Source organism: Bombina bombina, chromosome 2 (genome assembly GCF_027579735.1).
Source record: "Bombina bombina isolate aBomBom1 chromosome 2, aBomBom1.pri, whole genome shotgun sequence".
NCBI lineage: Eukaryota > Metazoa > Chordata > Amphibia > Anura > Bombinatoridae > Bombina > Bombina bombina.
Window position 1 is genome coordinate 342,600,000 of NC_069500.1, and position 24,265 is coordinate 342,624,264.

Consider the following 24,265-nt stretch of genomic DNA (forward strand, 5'->3'; position numbering starts at 1 on the left):
ACAACAAAACAATTATAGGGATCAAATGGGTAGAGGGCCCTGCCAAGAGTTGCACTGTTGTAGTCAGCTCTTGAGGTGGTGATCAACAAACAGCTGGACTCTTAGGCTTACATACTAAGGGGGTTCAGGGGATAGCAATGGAGGAGAGGAACTGGTATAAAGAAAGGTTAGCATAGGTTGTATGCATCCCTGAACAGTAGAGTCTTTAGGGAGCACTTGAAGCTTTTAAAACTAGAAGAGAGTCTTGTGGAGCGAGGCAGAGCTTGCCAGGGTGCAAACAGGAAAAAACATCAATAAACAATGGCTTGCACTCACTGGTCTTTTCAAAAAAGTGCCTTTATTGTTGTAACATTTTGGGGACTGTATCCCCTTCCTCAGACAGAGAAACACAGTGAAAAACAAACATTTATAGGACACACATCCAATAAATACAAACCCCACCCCCTATTTAGAACAAAAAAACGCCAAGTGGTAGTCCTAGTAACACAAGTAAACAAACAAATAAATTGAACACCCTCAATTCCCCTATTCACTGTAGAGGACAAATAAGTGAACATGTACAACAACATCAAAAGAATGAGAGTGAAAATTAAAAATCAGCTAGAGATCACAGGCGCATGCATCCAATAGATAAGACAAATTAAAAAGGTGAATCCTAAAATTCATATGCACTAAACATTAGGCAGGTACACACGCTAGCTTATCAAATGTACTATGTCAGCAAGATACGTTATGATACAAAAAAATCGGAGTACCTGAAATTTACATTTTCGTAAACAAGGAGGCAGAGGGACGCCAAACAGCTCTCGTGCGGTCAGAGTGTGTCCGATTGGAGACACATAAGACGTCATTGCGTACAAACAGCTGTGAAAACAAAGCCCGTACCATCTGCTCCGCTCGATCGAGACACACACTGTCAGCACAGCACAGAGGGAAAAGATAAGCTAGAGCAATGAGCTGATGGGAGTGCAGAGAGACTAAATGATAAGAGGCCCAAACGCAAGGAAACAACGGTAGAGCGAATAAAACTGACAATAGAGAATAAAGAGTAATAGACACTAAAACAGTAATTGCACAAAATGCACAATGAGCCTACAGTAGGGGAAGCTGCATCGGGCCGGGGTGGACAGCGCCAAGGGAATGTAAATACTGCACATCAATAGAACAGATAAATACTGCCAATACCCATGCAGTACAAGGAACAGTATGCATTTAAAAAAAAAAAAAAATCATGTAAGCAAATACAAAAATAAAAACCTACATAACTATACAGGGACTATAAGCCAAATGCAGGAGAAGTTGTGTCATGAACAATGTGTGTTGGAACAAATATGAATTAGAACAAATATGAATTACAGTAAAGGGCTCGTGGACCCCCATATGGGTGTATAATAGAGATCCGCACCGCTCATAGGATATAACATGGTGAGTGCATGAATTTAATATTAATAAGATGGACAGAATGGATTGTGAGCTCTCAAAACTGGATCAAATGGACAAACTCATTAAAGAGCAAACTCAGAGGAAGCAGTGCCAATCGAGCATGGAATTTAATCCATGTGGCTGTATAGTGTTTAAACGTTATGCCCATCAAGCTTCAATCTGGAGGAGAATCTTATTTCTGTCACCACCTTGTCTCAAGGGGGGGCACATGGACATGGTCGATCAGGATGAACCGGAGGTCTGTTGGGTTGTGGCCAGATTCCATAAATTGTCTTGTGACAGGTTGTTCGCTGTTGTTATTCTTGATGGCAGCTCTAATCGCTGATCTGTGGTTCGGTATCCTTGTACGAGCGTCATCAGTAGTTTTTCCCACATAGAATTTGGCACAACTACAACTTGATATACAACGTATTTCGTTGTGCAGGTCAGCTGATGGCTGATAGTATATTTTTTATTTTTGTGTGGGTGTCCGAACGTAGCCCCCGGGAGCATAGAGTAATACGTGGTACACCCTATGCAACAATAACAGCCCATCTTCTTGGGTTGTAGCCAGGTCATATCCTGGTAGCAGTGGATGGGGTCGGTCTTCATGATCAAGTCCCTTAAACTTGTATTCCTTTTACAGCCTACAAGGGGTGGAGCCCATTTAGATAGTGGCACATTGGGATCCCCTTGCAGGATGTGCCAGTGTTGGCGTAGGCTCGTTCCAGCCAGTTTTGAATCAGGGGAATATTTGGTAATGAAGGTCATACGTGGGATACTTGACCCCTCATCTCTGGGCCGGATCCGATCACCACCCATGCACTTTTCTCTTGCCTGTCTAATGGTCCTCGGATGGTATCCTCTATCCAGGAATTTGTTGCTCATATCCTCAAGTTGCTGAAATTGATTATTGGTATCACTGTTATTCCTGATGACTCTAGTTAATTGTGCTTGCGGGATGGCCTGTAATCGAGCCCCAGGGTGGCAACTGGTAGCATGTAGAAGTGAATTTCGATTGGTAGGTTTTTGGTAGAGAGTGGTGCCCAAATGGGTATTGGCAGTATTTATCTGTTGTATTGATGTGCATTATTTACATTCCCTTGGCGCTGTCCACCCCGGCCCAATGTAGCTTCCCCTACTGTAGGCTCATTGTGCATTTTGTGCCATTACTGTTTATTAGTGTCTATTACTCTTTATTCTCTATTGTCTGTTTTATTTGCTCTACCATTGTTTCCTTGCGTTTGGGCCTTTTATCATTTAGTCTCTCTGTGCTCCCATCAGCTCATTGCTCTATGTTATCTTTTCCCTCTGTGACGTGCCGACAGTGTGTGTCTCGATCGAGCGGAGCAGCTGGTACGGGCTTTATTTTCACAGCTGTTTGTATGCAATGACGTCATATGTGTCTCCGATCGGACACACTCTGACAGCACGAGAGCTGTTTCGCGTCCGTCTGCCTCCTTGTTTACATAAGCGTAAATTTCAGGTACTCCGATTTTTTTGTATCAGCACGTATCTTGCTGACATAGTACATTTGATAAGCTAGCTTGTGTACCTGCCTAATGTTTAGAGCATATGAATTTTAGGATTCACCTGTTTAATTTGTCTTATCTATTGGATGCATGCGTCTGATCTCTGGCCGATTTTTAATTTTCACTCTTATTCTTTTGATGTTGTTGTACATGTTCACTTATTTGTCCTTATTTTGTTGAGGGTGTTCAATTTATTTGTTTGTTTACTTGTGTTACTAGGACTACCACTTGGCGTTTTTTTGTTCTAATTAGGGGGTGGGGTATATGTTTATTGGATGTGTGTCCTATAAATGTTTGTTTTTCACTGTGTTTCTCTGTCTGAGGAAGGCGATACGGTCCCCAAAATGTTACAACAATAAAGGCACGTTTTTGAAAACACACACATTTTTTTTTTTGCTCCCGGATGTTGCATTTGAAGTGAATTGGTATATATCTATATATAAGGGTACTGAGCATTAGATACAGGGTCTATTCTGACGGACATTCCACTGTACCTTGAGCCATCTAAGAGGGGTTCTCTGTTTGTTAATGTAAAAACATGACTAGAAGCTGGGGGTAGAAGGATCATATAAAATATGTGAAGTAATACTCTGTATCATGTGCGGTGGATTCACAGGGACATTGTAGTGCAAAGAGAAAGAGTTAAAGCATTTTATTATTGCACTGTTGCTTGCATATAACTATTTATTTAAAGAGACATTTAATACATTTTATAAGCATAGTATTGACATTCCCGCCTTCCTCTAGCAATGGATGCTGCTATGTTAAAATCTATCACTACATTCCAGTTCTGATGTGTTTGGCGCATGTGCAGCAACTCTCCTTTAGATACCTGCAGTGTAACCTGGGTTCTATAACAGCAGCATCCATGATTAGAGGGAGACGAATGAAATGTATTTAGTGTTTAATGTTCCTTTAAGAGCTGCAAAGGGGTTAACATATAGTTAAAAGCTCTAGAGCAGCAATGAATTACTGGGATCTAGCAGAATAAATCCGATGAGTCAATAACATACGTGTGTAGCCACCAATCACCAGCTTGAAGTGCACTGTCGCTCCCAAGCCTTTCATATATGCTACCTATGTATGTTCATTTATGCTTAGGTTTATCAACCCCATTTAAACTAGATGAGGAAATACTCTATTGCAATGTATTTACCAGCTTGTGGAAGTATACATTGTGCAATGACATCTCGCAACTTTTCCAAAGCAACGTTTCCGTCCTCTGCCCCATTTTCATGATCCTGGATATAAACACTATCCTTTGGTTTCGTTCTATAGAAAGCACAAAAATAACGGGATAAGTTTATTGGTAACCTAACACGTATTCTCTTCATTAGTCACTCTGTCTTTTACAAACAGGTATTTCAAGGTCAGTAAGTTTACTTTAGTAAATTATTTAACTCTGCAAGGTTATTTACTGAGTTATCTTGCAAACACGTTAACCCAGTCCTTTAAAAGGGATATTAAACAGTGATTCTTCAGTAAAAACAAATATATTAAATCAAAGTAAACATAAAAAGAAACAAACAACTTAGTTATATTTCTTGCAAAAATTCTCAGTGTAGCCACTTCCCTCAGAAATAAGGTTAATTTTTGCTTTGAATACATCACTACGTCTAGCATGTGTTTACTTTAAAGGAATATTAAACACTAAATAAATGCTAGATATAATGATACATACAAAGAAAAGATTAGTCTGAATGTAGATGTAGATGTATTTTTTAAAGTTTCATTAGCCGTTTAAATATTGACAAAATAAGTGTAAAGTTTTAGTGTTTATAAAACAATGGCCTAGATTTGGAGTTTGGTGGTAGCCGTGAAAACCAGCGTTAGAGGCTCCTAACGCTGGTTTTAGGCTACCTCCGGTATTTGGAGTCAGTCAAAAAAGGGTCTAACGCTCACTTTTCAGCCGCGACTTTTCCATACCGCAGATCCCCTTACGTCAATTGCGTATCCTATCTTTTCAATGGGATTTTTCTAACTCCGGTATTTAGAGTCGTGTCTGAAGTGAGCGTTAGAATTCTAACGACAAAACTCCAGCCGCAGAAAAAAGTCAGTAGTTAAGAGCTTTCTGGGCTAACGCCGGTTCATAAAGCTCTTAACTACTGTGCTCTAAAGTACACTAACACCCATAAACTACTTATGTACCCCTAAACCGAGGTCCCCCCACATCGCCGCCACTCTATAAAAAAATTTTAACCCCTAATCTGCCGACCGCCACCTACGTTATCCTTATGTACCCCTAATCTGCTGCCCCTAACACCGCCGACCCCTATATTATATTTATTAACCCCTAATCTGCCCCCCTCAACGTCGCCTCCACCTGCCTACACTTATTAACCCCTAATCTGCCGAGCGGACCACACCGCTACTATAATAAAGTTATTAACCCCTAATCCGCCTCACTAACCCTATAATAAATAGTATTAACCCCTAACCTGCCCTCCCTAACATCGCCGACACCTAACTAAAATTATTAACCCCTAATCTGCCGACCGGAGCTCACCGCTATTCTAATAAATGTATTAAACCCTAAAGCTAAGTCTAACCCTAACACTAACACCCCCCTAACTTAAATATAATTTAAATCTAACGAAATGAATTAACTCTTATTAAATAAATTATTCCTATTTAAAGCTAAATACTTACCTGTAAAATAAATCCTAATATAGCTACAATATAAATTATAATTATATTATAGCTATTTTAGGATTAATATTTATTTTACAGGTAACTTTGTATTTATTTTAACCAGGTACAATAGCTATTAAATAGTTAAGAACTATTTAATAGCTAAAATAGTTAAAATAATTACAAAATTACCTGTAAAATAAATTCTAACCTAAGTTACAATTAAACCTAACACTATACTATCATTAAATTAATTAAATAAAATACCTACAATTACCTACAATTAAACCTAACACTACACTATCAATACATTAATTAAATACAATACCTACAAATAACTACAATGAAATAAACTAACTAAAGTACAAAAATAAAAAAGAACCAAGTTACAAAAAATAAAAAAATATTTACAAACATAAGAAAAATATTACAACAATTTTAAACTAATTACACCTACTCTAAGCCCCCTAATAAAATAACAAAGACTCACAAAATAAAAAATGCCCTACCCTATTCTAAATTACTAAAGTTCAAAGCTCTTTTACCATACCAGCCCTGAACAGGGCCCTTTGCGGGGCATGCCCCAAGAAGTTCAGCTCTTTTGCCTGTAAAAAAAAACCATACAATACCCCCCCAACATTACAACCCACCACCCACATACCCCTAATCTAACCCAAACCCCCCTTAAATAAACCTAACACTAAGCCCCTGAAGATCATCCTACCTTGTCTTCACCTCACCGGGTATCACCGATCGGTCCTGGCTCCAAAATCTTCATCCAACCCAAGCGGGGGCTGGCGATCCATCATCCGGTGGCTGAAGAGGTCCAGAAGAGGCTCCAAAGTCTTCATCCTATCCGGGAAGAAGAGTAGATCCGGACCGGCAACCATCATCTTCCAAGCGGCATCTTCTATCTTCATCCGATGAGGACCAGCTCCATCCTGAACGTCCAACTGAAGAATGACGGTTCCTTTAAGGGACGTCATCCAAGATGGCGTCCCTCAAATTCCGATTGGCTCATAGGATTCTATCAGCCAATCGAAATTAAGGTAGGAATATTCTGATTGGCTGATGGAATCAGCCAATCAGAATCAAGTTTAATCCGATAAGCTGATCCAATCAGCCAATCAGATTGAGCTCGCATTCTATTGGCTGATCGGACAGCCAATAGAATGCGAGCTCAATCTGATTGGCTGATTGGATCAGCCAATCAGATTGAACTTGATTCTGATTGGCTGATTCCATCAGCCAATCAGAATATTCCTACCTTAATTCCGATTGGCTGATAGAATCCTATCAGCCAATCGGAATTCGAGGAACGCCATCTTGGATGACGTCCCTTAAAGGAACCGTCATTCTTCAGTTGGACGTCGCCGGATGAAGATGGGTCCGCGGTGGAGGTCTTCAGGATGGAGCCGGTCCTCATCGGATGAAGATAGAAGATGCCGCTTGGAAGATGATGGTTGCCAGTCCGGATCTACTCTTCTTCCCGGATAGGATGAAGACTTTGGAGCCTCTTCTGGACCTCTTCAGCCACCGGATGATGAATCGTCAGCCCCCGCTTGGGTTGGATGAAGATTTTGGAGCCAGGACCGATCGGTGATACCCAGTGAGGTGAAGACAAGGTAGGATGATCTTCAAGGGCTTAGTGTTAGGTTTATTTAAGGGGGGTTTGGGTTAGATTAGGGGTATGTGGGTGGTGGGTTGTAATGTTGGGGGGGGTATTGTATGGTTTTTTTTACAGGCAAAAGAGCTGAACTTCTTGGGGCATGCCCCGCAAAGGGCCCTGTTCAGGGCTGGTGAGGTAAAAGATCTTTGAACTTTAGTAATTTAGAATAGGGTAGGGCATTTTTTATTTTGGGGGTCTTTGTTATTTTATTAGGGGGCTTAGAGTAGGTGTAATTAGTTTAAAATTGTTGTAATATTTTTCTTATGTTTGTAAATATTTTTTTATTTTTTGTATCTTAGTTCTTTTTTATTTTTTGTAGTTTAGTTAGTTTATTTCATTGTAGTTATTTGTAGGTATTGTATTTAATTAATGTATTGATAGTGTAGTGTTAGGTTTAATTGTAGGTAATTGTAGGTATTTTATTTAATTAATTTAATGATAGTATAGTGTTAGGTTTAATTGTAACTTAGGTTAGGATTTATTTTACAGGTAATTTTGTAATTATTTTAACTATTTTAGCTATTAAATAGTTCTTAACTATTTAATAGCTATTGTACCTGGTTAAAATAAATACAGAGTTACCTGTAAAATAAATATTAATCCTAAAATAGCTATAATATAATTATAATTTATATTGTAGCTATATTAGGATTTATTTTACAGGTAAGTATTTAGCTTTAAATAGGAATAATTTATTTAATAAGTTAATTAATTTCGTTAGATTTAAATTATATTTAAGTTAGGGGGGTGTTAGTGTTAGGGTTAAACTTAGCTTTAGGGGTTAATACATTTATTAGAATAGCGGTGAGCTCCGGTCGGCAGATTAGGGGTTAATAATTGAAGTTAGGTGTCGGCGATGTTAGGGAGGGCAGATTAGGGGTTAATACTATTTATTATAGGGTTAGTGAGGCGGATTAGGGGTTAATAACTTTATTATGATAGCGGTGCGGTCCGCTCGGCAGATTATGGGTTAAATGTAGGCAGGTGGAGGCGACGTTGTGGGGGGCAGATTAGGGGTTAATAAATATAATATAGGGGTCGGCGGTGTTAGGGGCAGCAGATTAGGGGTACATAAGGATAATGTAAGTAGCGGCGGTTTACGGAGCGGCAGATTAGGGGTTAAAAATAATATGCAGGGGTCAGCGATAGCGGGGGCGGCAGATTAGGGGTTAATAAGTGTAAGGCTAGGGGTGTTTAGACTCGGGGTACATGTTAGGGTGTTAGGTGCAGACGTAGGAAGTGTTTCCCCATAGCAAACAATGGGGCTGCGTTAGGAGCTGAACGCGGCTTTTTTGCAGGTGTTAGGTTTTTTTTCAGCTCAAACAGCCCCATTGTTTCCTATGTGGGAATCGTGCACAAGCACGTTTTTGAGGCTGGCCGCTTCCGTAAGCAACTCTGGTATCGAGAGTTGAAGCTGCGTTAAATATGCTCTACGCTCCTTTTTTGGAGCCTAACGCAGCCTTTATGTGGACTCTCAATACCAGTTATTTTTATGGTGCGGCCAGAAAAAAGCCAGTGTTAGCTACGCGGGTCCTTACCGACAAAACTCTAAATCTAGCCGAATGGTAGCTGTCATGTTGTAACTTAGGTTACCTTCACTGCTGTGGTCAATTAGGGACTGTTATAAATAGTTAACTAGAGCGTTCAGCCAATGGTTGTGTGGAATATAACAGTGTTCTGCAGTTCCATTTCTAACAGGAACTTGAAAGCTCAAAATGTCAGAATGGAATTACAGGAAAAGGGGACAAAAACAATGAAAGTATATTGCAGAGTTGTATTTATATATACCATTTATCAGTTTATATTACCATCTTAAAGTGTTTAAAGTCCCTTTAAATTCTTTGCAGCTGTGCGACAGACTAGACACCACATTCAAAAGTTACTTGCTAATTCTTATCAATTATTACACATAGAGAGGTGTGAAATACAATAAAAAACAAACAAACAAACAAACTCTTTAGATATGTTGTCTATGTATTTAAAGGGACAATGCTAATTTGTCTCTGTGCTTAGTTTATAAAAAATAATTTGCTAAGAATTAACCAAGAAACCAGACTGTGAAACCAGTTCTGAAACAAATATTAATAGAGTTACACAGGGACATCAACAACATTTATAAACAAACTATTAAGAAGGGAAAAAAGGCCATTCATTTTGTCTTTGTACCTCTAAAGAACTAGGGAATAGGAGTACACTATATTCCAACCTTACACAATGTCCAACTTTAGCAATACAAAGACTCAAATGAAATGTCTTATACGTCTTCCTTATAAACCTAGAAGAGTATATGGAATATTGCATTCAAATCAGTATTTAGCACTATGCTTCAACAGGGCTCCTAGACATAAATATCTCACCCTAGCAAAAGAGCACTAACGCTACAAGAGTATTAGTCAAATTATAACCTTCTACCGCTAGAGGTATATAGAAATCAGAAACAAATGCATTGCAAAAAAGGCAACTTAGCAAAGACTAAACTGCCTAGAGCTTTGCTGTAGTCAACTGTAAACATACTGTTGTAACAAACATAAAATACAGGATTCTGGGAAATGATACTTTTATGATGACAAATTCACCTCCTATTATATGTTAATAATAGGAATATCTTAGTTAATATCACTTCATAAATTTCACTGTATCCCTCAGTTACACATCATTACTAATCTATTATGGGGGTTACACTTAAAATGTAGGTCTGAGCTTAGCAATGGCTGCTGCTAACATTATACAATTCATAAATAAATACATACATAAAAAGGTGGCTAAATAATCTAAATATATTGTAAAGTTTTTTTTACTATGTGTGAAACATTTATATTACAGTTGTATGTCCCTTTAAACAGTTAAAGGGTTGTGATACCCAAATGTTGAAGCACTTGAAAGTGATGCAGCATAGCTGAAAAAAGCGGACAAGAAAATATTTACCTCAAATGTTCCTAAGTATTCACACCCCATTGTAAAGGGACTTTAAGTAGTCAATCAGGATACTAGTCCTAGGACTTGCAAGGGAACATGCATCTGGCATGTGCAGGCACAAGCATGTTATTCCACATTCAGTTTAAGGAAGTATACTATGAAATCTCACAAGATTTCAGTGAGAACACTTGCAGCTGGACCGTAGCTGAAGTATAACTCTTACCAGAGCACTTACTAATGTAAGCTGAAGAAATTGAGAGATGTCCAGGTGATATGTTCTTGTCATCTTTTTACAGTTATGCTGCATCACTTTCAAGTGATTTAGCATATAGGTATTATGTCCCTTTAACAGAGTAAGTGCTAAAAAGCAAAAATACTTTCCTGCCAAAAAGCCACTTTTGTAGTGCATGGAAAATTTAAAACTACAACTGAATCTACTGCCCAAAAAAAGCCTACACCTACGAGTTACAGCCATATTGTCTTGGATTGGCTGTGGAATTGATTCATAAGTCAATTTCAATAATTTTTAAAGACACAGTTACAAAACACGGCAAAGTTTTGCATACAATGAAGCTATTTCAAGCTACAAGAAGCAGACAACAAAAATACTCTGATAAATAGCCAGGGGAGACAATTTGAAGAGTTACCCAAGAAGTTTTCTCTTGCGCAGAATAGGATTGTTGACAATATTTAAAGGTTTCAAGTTAACATTCAGATCCTGTATTCTCATGTTGGCAAGTTGTTCCGCATGGGCTTGTTGTATCCCAGCAACCATTGCCTGCAATTTAAAATAACACATTTTTAATTAGCTCCAAAAAACATATAAAAACTAAACATGGGAGAAAATTTTTATTCACCATTCGTTTGCAAAATGAATTCTCAATACGCCCACAAGCAGTGGCATTCAGTACTTTTCAAAAGCCGGATATATCAGTGCGAAAGTGCAACACACAAAGATCTGTGCAAATCCACATCTTTGTCTGTTGCACTTTCAAACTGAAATATTCGGCTCCAAAAAGAGCCGAATACCACTGCCTGTGAAAAAAAGAAAAAACAGAATTTATGTTTACCTGATAAATTTCTTTCTCCAACGGTGTGTCCGGTCCACGGCTTCATCCTTACTTGTGGGATATTCTCTTCCCCTACAGGAAATGGCAAAGAGAGCACCCAGCAAGAGCTGTCCATATAGCCCCCCCTCTGGCTCCACCCCCCAGTCATTCGACCGACGGTTAGGAGAAAAAGGAGAAACTATAGGGTGTCGTGGTGACTGTAGTGTATAAAGAAAGAAATCTTTCAAACCCGATTAAAAACCAGGGCGGACACACCGTTGGAGAAAGAAATTTATCAGGTAAACATAAATTCTGTTTTCTCCAACATTGGTGTGTCCGGTCCACGGCTTCATCCTTACTTGTGGGAACCAATACCAAAGCTTTAGGACACGGATGAAGGGAGGGAGCAAACCAGGTTACCCAAATGGAAGGCACCACGGCTTGCAAAACCTTTCTCCCAAAAATAGCCTCCGAAGAAGCAAAAGTATCAAATTTGTAAAATTTGGCAAAAGTATGCAGAGAAGACCAAGTCACTGCCTTACAGATCTGATCAACAGAAGCCTCGTTCTTGAAGGCCCATGTGGAAGCCACAGCTCTAGTAGAATGAGCTGTAATTCGTTCAGGAGGCTGCCGTCCGGCAGTCTCATAAGCCAATCGGATGATGCTTTTCAGCCAAAAAGAAAGAGAGGTAGCAGTAGCTTTCTGCCCTCTCCTCTTACCAGAATACACAACAAACAAGGATGATGTCTGTCTGAAATCCTTTGTTGCTTCTAAATAGAACTTTAAAGCACGGACCACATCTAGATTGTGTAACAAGCGTTCCTTCTTTGAAACTGGATTCGGACACAGAGAAGGAACAACAATTTCCTGGTTAATATTCCTGTTGGAAACGACCTTTGGAAGAAAACCAGGCTTGGTACGTAAAACTACCTTATCTGTATGGAATACCAGATAGGGAGAAGTACACTGCAAAGCAGATAATTCAGAAACTCTTCTAGCAGAAGAAATAGCAACCAAAAACAGAACTTTCCAAGATAGTAACTTAATATCTATGGAATGCATGGGTTCAAACGGAACCCCCTGAAGAACTGAAAGAACTAAATTTAGACTCCAAGGAGGAGTCATGGGTCTGTAAACAGGCATGATTCTAACTAACGCCTGTACAAACGCCTGTACATCTGGCACTGCTACCAGACGTTTGTGTAACAAAACAGACAGAGCAGATATCTGTCCTTTTAAGGAACTAGCTGACAAACCTTTATCCAGACCTTCTTGGAGAAAGGAAAGTATCCTAGGAATTTTAATTTTACTCCAAGGGAATCCCTTGGAGTCACACCAACGGATATATTTTTGCCATATCTTATGGTAAATCTTCCTAGTTACAGGTTTTCTGGCTTGAACCAGAGTATCTATGACTGAATCTGAAAACCTACGCTTAGATAGAATCAAGCGTTCAATTTCCAAGCAGTCAGTTGGAGAGAGACTAGATTTGGATGTTCGAACGGAACTTGTACTAGAAGATCCTGCCTCAAAGGTAGCTTCCATGGTGGAGCCGATGACATATTCACCAGGTCTGCATACCAAGTCCTGCGTGGCCACGCAGGGGCTATTAGAATCACCGAGGCCTGCTCCTGTTTGATCCTGGCTACCAGCCTGGGAAGGAGAGGGAACGGTGGAAACACATAAGCTAGGTTGAACGACCAAGGCGCCACTAATGCATCCACCAGAGTCGCCTTGGGATCCCTGGATCTGGACCCGTATTGAGGAACCTTGGCGTTCTGGCAAGACGCCATCAGATCCATATCTGGAATGCCCCATAGTTGAGTTAACTGGGCAAAAACCTCCGGGTGGAGTTCCCACTCCCCCGGATGAAAAGTCTGACGACTCAAATAATCCGCCTCCCAGTTGTCCACTCCTGGGATGTGAATTGCAGATAGGTGGCAGGTGGCAGGAGTGATCCTCCGCCCATTTGATGATCTTGGATACCTCTCTCATCACTAAGGAACTCTTTGTTCCTCCCTGATGATTGATGTACGCTACAGTCGTCATGTTGTCCGACTGAAACCTTATGAATTTGGCCTTTGCTAGGTGAGGCCATGCCAGGAGCGCATTGAATATCGCTCTCAGTTCTAAAATGTTTATCGGAAGAAGAGACTCTTCTCGAGACCATAGACCTTGAGCTTTCAGAGAGTCCCAGACTGCACCCCAGCCTAAGAGACTGGCGTCGGTCGTGATAATGACCCACTCTGGTCTGCGGAAACTCATTCCCTGAGACAGGTGATCGTGAGACAACCACCAGCGGAGAGAATCCCTGGTTACCTGGTCTACTTGAATCTGGGGAGACAAGTCTGCATAGTCCCCATTCCACTGATTGAGCATGCACAGTTGTAATGGTCTTAGATGAATTTGAGCAAAAGGAACTATGTCCATTGCTGCAACCATCAACCCTACTACTTCCTTGCACTGAGCTATGGAAGGCTGAAGAATAGAGTGAAGAACTTGACAAGCGTTTAGAAGCTTTAACTTTCTGACCTCTGTCAGGAAGATCTTCATTTCTAAAGAATCTATTATTGTTCCCAAAAAGGGAACTCTTGTGGACGGGAACTCCTTTCTACGTTCACCTTCCACCCGTGAGATCTGAGAAAGGCTAGAACAATGTCTGTATGAGCCTTTGCTTTGGAAAGAGACGACGCTTGGATTAGAATGTCGTCTAGATAAGGTGCTACAGCAATGCCCCTCGGTCTTAGAACCGCTAGAAGGGACCCTAGCACCTTTGTAAAGATTCTGGGAGCAGTGGCTAAACCGAACGGAAGAGCCATGAACTGGTAATGTTTGTCCATAAAGGCGAACCTCAGGAACTGATGATGATCTTTGTGGATAGGAATATGCAGGTACGCATCCTTTAAGTCCACGGTAGTCATATATTGACCCTCCTGGATTGTTGGTAAAATTGTCCGAATGGTTTCCATTTTGAATGATGGAACTCTGTAGTTCCCAAAAAAGAGGGAACTTTCAGGCCAATTCTGGATCTAAAAATTCTAAACAAATTCCTCAAACAGGTTTGAGTAAAAACCCAGACCTTGTTCCACTGTTGGAATTGTGTTTATCACTCCCATTCTTAATAGGTCTCCTACGCAATGTAAGAATGCCTGTCTCTTTATCTGGTCTGAAGATAAGCGAGACATGTGGAACCTTCCCCTTGGAGGAAGTTCCTTGAACTCTAGAAGATACCCCTGAGAGACTATTTCCAGTGCCCAGGGATCCGGAACGTCTCTTGCCCAAGCCTGAGCGAAGAGAGAAAGTCTGCCCCCTACTAGATCCGGTCCCGGATCGGGGGCTACCCCTTCATGCTGTCTTGGTAGCAGCAGCAGGCTTCTTGGCCTGTTTACCCTTGTTCCAGCCTTGCAATGGTTTCCATGCTGGTTTAGGCTGGGAAGAGTTGCCTTCTTGTCTGGAGGCCGCAGAGTTAGGATTCGGTCCGTTCCTGAAATTGCGAAAGGAAAGAAAATTAGATTTGTTCTTTGCCTTGAAAGGCCTATCCTGTGGGAGGGCATGTCCCTTTCCACCAGTAATGTCTGAAATAATCTCTTTCAATTCCGGCCCGAAAAGGGTCTTACCCTTGAAAGGAATATTAAGCAATTTATTCTTGGACGACACATCCGCCGACCAGGATTTTAGCCAAAGCGCTCTGCACGCCACTATTGCAAAACCTGAATTTTTCGCCGCTAACTTAGCCAATTGGAAAGCGGCATCCAAAATAAAGGAATTAGCCAACTTTAGTGCGTGAATTCTGTCCATGACTTCATCATATGGAGTCTCTTTTTGGAGCGAATTTTCTAGTTCCTCGAACCAAAAATACGCTGCCGTGGTGACAGGAATAATGCACAAGATTGGTTGAAGAAGGAAACCTTGTTGAACAAATATATTTTTTAGCAATCCTTCCAATTTTTTATCCATAGGATCTTTAAAAGCGCAACTGTCCTCAATAGGAATAGTTGTGCGCTTAGCTAACGTTGACACTGCCCCCTGAACCGTTTGCCATGCGTCCCTTCTGGGGTCAACAATGGGGAACATTTTCTTGAATATAGGAGGTGGAACAAAAAGGTATACCTGGCTTTTCCCACTCCTTAGTCACTATGTCCGCCACCCGCTTGGGTATCGGAAAGGCATCAGCGTGCACTGGGACCTCTAAGAATTTGTCCATCTTGCACAATTTCTCTGGAATTGCCAAAGAATCACAGTCATCAAGAGTAGTTAGGACCTCCTTAAGCAGGGGGCGGAGATGTTCTAACTTAAATTTAAATGTTACGACATCAGTGTCTGCCTGCTGAGAAACTTTTCCTGAATCAGAAATTTCCCCCTCAGACAGACCCTCCCTCACTGCCAATTCAGATTGATGTGAGGGTAAAACTGATTAATTGTCCTCAGCGCCAACCTGCTCATCTTCTGTATTTAAAACTGAGCTATCACGCTTTCTAGGGTAGGATGGCAGTTTGGATAACAGATTTGCTATAGAATTATCCATTACTGCTGTTAATTGTTGCATAGTAACAAGCATTGGTGCGCTAGAAGTACTAGATATCGCCTGCGCGGGCAAAACTGGTGTTGACACAGAAGGAGAGGATGAAGAACTATCCCCACTACCTTCATTAGAAGAATCATCTTGGGCAATCTTATTCAATGTGGCAGTACTGTCCATACTTTGTTTGGACGCTATGACACAATTTGCGCATACATTAATAGGGGGAACCACCTTGGCTTTCATACACACAGAACATAAGCCATCTGAAGGAATAGGCATGTTAGACAGGATTTGGCAGGCTAATAATGCAATAAAACCGTTTTTAAAGAAAAGCGTTACTGTCCCTTTAAATAATAAACAGGCACACTTTATTTCTGATAGTTTGAAAAACAATGAAGGCAATGTCCGATTTTTACAAAAGTTTCACCCCAGAGTCCTAATGCCTTGAAAGTATTGCACACCAAGTTTCAAGACTTTAACCCTTAAAATGAGCAAACCGGAGCTATTTGTTCAATTCAACAATTTTAGTACACTCCAATCACTGCCACAGCCTTGCTGCGGCTCTTTACCTTCCCTGAGAGTTATTCAGCACTGAAATAAACCTTCCGGAGTCCGTTTTTGTAACCACAGGACCCCTCACATGAAGCTGCATGCACTGCCATGGAAGTAAACTGTACAATTGAGGCGCGAAAACGGGGCCTCCTTCCTCTGCATACCAGAGTGAAGGGGCCTTTCTGACTGAAATAGTAGTCTAACTAAATGCCAGGCGAATAAAAACGTTCCCAAAAGTGCTTTTAATTACACAAAACACTCTAAAAGCCATCTAAATATGAAATAAATCAATCGATTTAGCCCACAATAGTGTCAACCAGTATAGAGCCCATTAAGAAGCCTTAATCTGTTAAGAAAATGGCTTACTTACCCCTTAAGGGAAAACTGACAGTCTTCTAGCATTAACATGTCTTGTTAGAAATATGACTGATCATACCTGCAGCAGATAAGCCTGCAAACTGTTCCCCCCAACGGAAGTTCTCTGGTTTCAACAGCCCTGCGTGGGAACAGCAACAGATTTTAGTTACTACTGCTAAAATCATATTCCTCTTTAACAGAAATCTTCTTCATTTTCTGTTGTAGAGTAAATAGTACAAACCGGCACTATTTTAAAATAACAAACTCTTGATTGAAGAAATAAAAAACTACAACTAACACCACATACTCTTTACCATCCCCGTGGAGATGCTACTTGTTCAGAGCGGCAAAGAGAATGACTGGGGGGCGGAGCCAGAGGGGGGGCTATATGGACAGCTCTTGCTGGGTGCTCTCTTTGCCATTTCCTGTAGGGGAAGAGAATATCCCACAAGTAAGGATGAAGCCGTGGACCGGACACACCAATGTTGGAGAAAAGATCCCAAACATATGCAACTTAAAAATCGTTACATTTTATTATCCATTAAAAAACAGCATAAAAAATAGTAAATGTTAAAGAAAGAAGAAAGATTAGTCTAACATGTTTTGGCTTAGCTTGTTGCCGTATTCATAGACCATATCTTGTGTCACCATACCCCACTGGTTATATAGGTCTCTAATTACAAATCAACTATTTGCATCTGTTTTGTTTTTGTTTTAATCCATTAACTAATGGAATGGAAATGGACGTTGCTTTATTTTTTGTTTTTAGCAGGCTGACTATATTGTACTAGTCCTAACATTTACTTGGGAATGTGGAAATTATGACATATAAACTTTACATTGGGCATGTGGAAATTATGACATATAAACTTTACATTGGGCATGTGGAAATTATGACATATAAACTTTACATAAAAACTTTAATGATAGAGTCTCTAGTCAAAGATACACTATACCTCCTTTTTAGTAAAAGTATATATGCAAAATATGGAGTTTAACACTACTTAGAGTAATGGTTGCTTAGAGATTGCTTACATATCATCGCTTCATAAATATCAGCTCCTGACAGGAGTTAAATTATATTTGATATTTATCATATATCAGTTTCTGTTTTTAGACTGCATAGATCATCTATTCAAAAGACATACGGTGCTAGATATGTATCCATCCTATCAATTTATGTTGTTATACTTGTTCATTTTATATACCTATTCCCAAAAATTTACAATATCAAATTCGGAGTAGTAACCCTGAGGAACTTGAGTTTTAAGTCTGAATATCCAGTAGACTTCTTGTCTACCTAGAATTTGGGATTTATCGCCTCCTCTAATAGGGGTCTTTATCGCCTCTATTATATTCCATTTAAAGGAATCAACTACCTGGTTATGTTCATAAATAAAGTGTCTGCTCAAGGCTGAACAAGGGACATTATTTTTGATATCTCCTAGATGTTCTCGTATACGTGTTCTTGCCTCACGGGTAGTGAGACCTACGTATTGACCCTTACATAATATGCATTCAACCAGATATATGACAAAGCTAGAGCTACAGTTCACACAACCGTGTACATCAAAAACTTCCCCTGTCCTATGTGATCTAAAGGTCTTAGTTAAATTGTGGCACTCACATGCTTTGCAGCGATTGCTGCCACATCTATAGCTACCGTTATGTCTTAACCAAGAGCTACCCATGTTGTTTGTTTCTTAGCATGCTAGGTGATAATATGTTAGCAAGCGTATTATTTTTGGAATAGACAAATTTACATCCAATACGTATTACATCTTCAGAATTTCATCCCCATACAGTATTGGGAGATACTTTTTCACTATGCTGCAAATGTCATTATATTGGTTTGAATATTTTGTGATGAACATTGGTCTTGTATCTACTCTTTTTCTCATTTTATTATTTAAATAATCATCTCGTTTACATTTGTCAATTTCATTTATAGTTTTTGGTATCACTCTTTCCTGATAGCCTCTTTTAATCAAACGTTCAGCCAAGACTATACTTTTCTTCTGATAGTCTGTATCTTTTGAGCAGTTTTTCTTTACTCGCATCATCTGTCCTTTTATTATTCCCTTGAACACATGTTTAGGGTGACTGCTGGTTGCATAAAGCAAAGCAGTTCCTGCAATAGGTTTACGATATAAGTTTGAACTAACACATTTATCAGCAGCCTCCCCAATCAGTGTGATATTAAGAAAATTAATTTTCACCTTATGCCATTCTTTAGTGAATTTAAGACCTAGGGGGTTGGTATTAAGAAAATCTACAAATGTATTCGCTTCAGTCTCACTGGTACCCCAAATCAATATAAGATCATCAATAAATCTTTTATATTGGATGATGTGTTTCTGGAATGGGTTGTCATCATTATAGACATAGTTAACCTCAAACCAACCCATAACCAGATTTGCATATGAGGGCGCAAAACGCGCCCCCATCGCAGTCCCTTGCTTTTGCACATAGTAATCGTTTCCAAAGTTGAAACTAGTGTGTTCAAGGAGAAACTTAATTACTTTTAGAATAAACAATTTAAAGTCTGCGTTTAGACTGATGTCTCTAGTGAGATAGTACTCTACTTACTGCTTGTAGGGCAATAGTATGGGGTATAGAGGAATAACATAATTTATGTAAGAACTTACCTGATAAATTCATTTCTTTCATATTGGCAAAAGTCCATGTGCTAGTGACGTATGGGATATACATTCCTACCAGGAGGGGTAAAGTTTCCTAAACCTCAAAATGCCTAGAAATACACCCCTCACCACATCCACAATTCAGTTTAACGAATAGCCAAGAAGTGGGGTGATAAGAAAGGAGCGAAAGCATCAAACAAGGAATTGGAATAATTGTGCTTTATACAAAAAAATCATAACCACCACAAAAAAGGGTGGGCCTTATGGACTCTTGCCAATATGAAAGAAATTAATTTATCAGGTAAGTTCTTACATAAATTATGTTTTCTTTCATGTAATTGGCAAGAGCCCATGAGCTAGTGACGTAAGGGATAGCAGATACCCAAGATGTGGAACTTCCACGCAAGAGTCTCTAGAGAGGGAGGGATAAAATAAAGACAGCCAATTCCGCTGAAAAAATAATCCACAACCCAAATCAAAAAGTTTTAATCACATAATGAAAAAAACTGAAATTATAAGCAGAAGAATCAAACTGAAACAGCTGCCTGAAGTACTTTTCTACCAAAACTGCTTCAGAAGAAGAAAAAACATCAAAATGGTAGAATTTAGTAAAAGTATGCAAAGAAGACCAAGTTGCTGCTTTGGAAATCTGATCAACAGAAGCTTCATTCTTAAAAGCCCAGGAAGTAGAAACTGACCTAGTAGAATGAGCCGTAATCCTTTGAGGCGGGGATTTACCCGACTCCCCATAAGCATGATGAATCAAAGACTTTAACCAAGAAGCCAAAGAAATGGCAGAAGCCTTCTGACCTTTCCTAGAACCAGAAAAGATAACAAATAGACTAGAAGACTTCCTGAAATCTTTAGTAGCTTCAACATAATATTTCAAAGCTCTTACTACATCCAAAGAATGTAAAGATCTCTCCAGAGAATTCTTAGGATTAGGACACAAAGAAGGGACAACAATTTCTCTACTAATGTTGTTAGAATTCACAACTTTAGGTAAAAAATTAAATGAAGTCAGCAACACCGCCTTATCCTGATGAAAAATCAGAAAAAGAGATTCACAAGAAAGAGCAGATAACTCAGAAACTCTTCTAGCAGAAGAGATGGCCAAAAGGAATAAATCTTTCCCAGAAAGTAATTTAATATCCAGAGAATGCATAGGTTCAAACGGAGGAGCCTGTAAAGCCCTCAGAACCAAATTAAGACTCCAAGGAGGAGTCTGTACAAAAGCCTGTACAAAAAAGCAATCTTTCTGTGAAAAAGAACAGAAAGATCAGAAATTTGTCCTTTCAAGGAACTTGCAGACAAACCTTTTTCCAAACCATCCTGAAGAAACTGTAAAATTCTAGGAATTCTAAAAGAATGCCAAGAGAATTTATGAGAAGAACACCAAGAAATGTAAGTCTTCCAAACTCTGTAATAAATCTTTCTAGACACAGATTTACGAGCCTGTAACATAGTATTAATCACTGAATCAGAGAAACCTCTATGACTAAGTATTAAGCGTTCAATCTCCATACCTTCAAATTTAATGATTTGAGATCCTGATGGAAAAATGGGCCTTAAGATAGAAGGACTGGCCTTAACGTAAGTGTCCAAGGTTGGCAACTGGCCATACGAACGAGATACGCATACCAAAACCTGTGTGGCCATGCTGGAGCCACCAGCAGTACAAACGAACGCTCCATTAGGATTTTGGAAATCACTTTTGGAAGAAGAACAAGAGGCGGAAAGATATAAGCAGGTTGATAATTCCAAGGAAGTGACAACGCGTCCACCGCTTCCACCTGAGGATCCCTGGATCTGGACAGATACCTGGGAAGTTTCTTGTTTAGATGAGAAGCCATCAGATCTATTTCTGGAAGTCCCCACATTTGAACAATCTGAAGAAATACCTCTGGGTGAAGAGATCATTCGCCCGGATGTAACGTCTGGCGACTGAGATAATCCGCTTCCCAATTGTCTATACCTGGGATGTGAACTGCAGAAATTAGACAGGAGCTGGATTCCGCCCATACAAGTATCTGAGATACTTCTTTCATAGCCTGAGGACTGTGAGTCCCACCTTCATGATTGACATACGCCACGGTTGTGACATTGTCTGTCTGAAAACAAATAAACGATTCTCTCTTCAGAAGAGGCCAGAACTGAAGAGCTCTGAAAATCGCACGGAGTTCCAAAATGTTGATTGGTAATCTTGCCTCCTGAGATTCCCAAACCCCCTGAGCTGTCAGAGATCCCCATACAGCTCCCCAACCTGAAAGACTCGCATCTGTTGAGATCACAGTCCAGGTTGGACGAACAAAAGAGGCCCCTTGAATTAAACGATGGTGATCCAACCACCAAGTCAGAGAAGATCGAACATTGGGATTTAAGGATATTAATTGTGATATCTTTGTATAATCCCTGCACCATTGGTTCAGCATACGAAGCTGGAGAGGTCTCATGTGAAAACGAGCAAAAGGGATCGAGTCCGATGCAGCAGTAATGAGACCTAGAATTTCCATGACCAATTTCAGACGTCTCTTTTCTGTTAGAGACAAAGTCATGGACACTGAATCTATTTGGAAACCCAAAAAGGTTACCCTTGTCTGAGGAATCAAGGAACTCTTTGGGAAATTGATCCTCCAACCATGTCTTTGAAGAAACAACACAAGTTGATTCGTATGAGATTCTGCAGAATGTAAAGACTGAGCAAGTACCAAGATATCGTCCAAATAAGGAAATACCGCAATACCCTGTTCTCTGATTACAGAGAAAAGGGCACCAAGAACCTTTGAAAAGATCCTTGGAGCTGTTGCTAGGCCAAACGGAAGGGCAACAAACTGGTAATGCTTGTCTAGAAAAGAGAATCTCAGGAACTGATAGTGATCTGGACGAATTGGAATATGAAGATATGCATCCTGTAAGTCTATTGTAGACATATAATGCCCTTGCTGAACAAAAGGCAGAATAGTACTTATAGTCACCATTTTGAATGTTGATATCCTTACATAATGATTCAATATTTTTAGATCCAGAACTGGTCTGAAGGAATTCTCCTTCGTTGGTACAATGAATAGATTTGAGTAAAACCCCAGACCCCGTTCCAGAACTGGAACTGGCACAATTACCCCAGCCAACTCTAGGTCTGAAACACATTTCAGAAATGCCTGAGCCTTCACTGGGTTTACTGGAATGCGTGAGAGAAAAAATCTTCTCACAGGTGGCCTTACCTTGAAACATATTCAGTACCCTTGTGAAACAATGATCTGAATCCAAAGACTGTGAATCGAATTGATCCAAATATCTTTGAAAAATCGTAACCTGCCCCCTACCAGCTGTGCTGGAATGAAGGCCGCACATTCATGCGGATTTGGGAGCTGGCTTTGACTTTCTAAAAGGCTTGGATTTATTCCAGACTGGAGAAGGTTTCCAAACGGAAACCGTTCCTTTAGGGGAAGGGTCAGGCTTCTGTTCCTTATTCTGACGAAAGGAACGAAAACGATTAGCAGCCCTATATTTACCTTTAGATTTTTTGTCCTGAGGCAAAAAGGTTCCTTTCCCCCCAGTAACAGTTAAAATTATAGAATCCAACTGTGAACCAAATAATTTATTACCTTGGAAAGAAAGAGAAAGCAATGTTGACTTAGAAGTCATATCTGCATTCCAAGATTTAAGTAATAAAGCTCTTCTAGCTAAAATAGCTAAAGACATATACCTGACATCAATTCTAATGATATCAAAAATGGCATCACAAATAAGGAAATACCGCAATACCCTGTTCTCTGATTACAGAGAGAAGGGCACCGAGAACCTTTGAAAAGATCCTTGGAGCTGTTGCTAGGCCAAATGGAAGAGCAACAAACTGGTAATGCTCGTCTAGAAAAGAGAATCTCAGAAACTGATAGTGATCTGGATGGATTGGAATATGAAGATATGCATCCTGTAAGCCTATTGTAGACATATAATGCCCTTGCTGAACAAAAGGCAGAATAGTCCTTATAGTCACCATTTTGAATGTTGGTATCCTTACATAACGTTTCAATATTTTTTGATCCAGAACTGGTCTGAAGGAATTCTCCTTCTTTGGTAAAATGAACAGATTTGAGTAAAACCCCAGACCCCGTTCCAGAACTGGAACTGGCACTATTACCCCAGCCAACTCTAGGTCTGAAACACATTTCAGAAACGCCTGAGCCTTTACTGGGTTTACTGGAATGCGTGAGAGAAAAATTCTTCTCACAGGCGGTCTTACCTTGAAACCTATTCTGTACCTTTGTGAAACAATGTTCTGAATCCAAAGACTTTGAATCGAATTGATCCAAACATCTTTGAAAAAACAGAATTTATGTTTACCTGATAAATTACTTTCTCCAACGGTGTGTCCGGTCCACGGCGTCATCCTTACTTGTGGGATATTCTCTTCCCCAACAGGAAATGGCAAAGAGCCCAGCAAAGCTGGTCACATGATCCCTCCTAGGCTCCGCCTTCCCCAGTCATTCGACCGACGTAAAGGAGGAAAATTTGCATAGGAGAAATCATATGATACCGTGGTGACTGTAGTTAAAGAAAATAAATTATCAGACCTGATTAAAAAACCAGGGCGGGCCGTGGACCGGACACACCATTGGAGAAAGTAATTTATCAGGTAAACATAAATTCTGTTTTCTCCAACATAGGTGTGTCCGGTCCACGGCGTCATCCTTACTTGTGGGAACCAATACCAAAGCTTTAGGACACGGATGAAGGGAGGGAGCAAATCAGGTCACCTAGATGGAAGGCACCACGGCTTGCAAAACCTTTCTCCCAAAAATAGCCTCAGAACAAGCAAAAGTATCAAATTTGTAAAATTTAGTAAAAGTGTGCAGTGAAGACCAAGTCGCTGCCTTACATATCTGATCAACAGAAGCCTCGTTCTTGAAGGCCCATGTGGAAGCCACAGCCCTAGTGGAATGAGCTGTGATTCTTTCAGGAGGCTGCCGTCC

At 40.0% G+C, this 24,265-nt stretch overlaps 1 protein-coding gene across 1 annotated transcript in view; it reads right to left on the reverse strand.

The window, feature by feature from the left end:
* MAPKAPK5 (MAPK activated protein kinase 5) overlaps positions 1–24,265 on the reverse strand; it is a 100,823-nt gene that overhangs the window by 37,925 nt on the left and 38,633 nt on the right. The window contains exons 9-10 of the mRNA XM_053701704.1: positions 10,818–10,948; positions 4,111–4,226 (exon numbers count right to left, since the gene is read on the reverse strand). Of these exons, the coding sequence (XP_053557679.1) occupies positions 4,111–4,226; positions 10,818–10,948 (247 nt within the window). The remainder of the gene's footprint in view (positions 1–4,110; positions 4,227–10,817; positions 10,949–24,265) is intronic.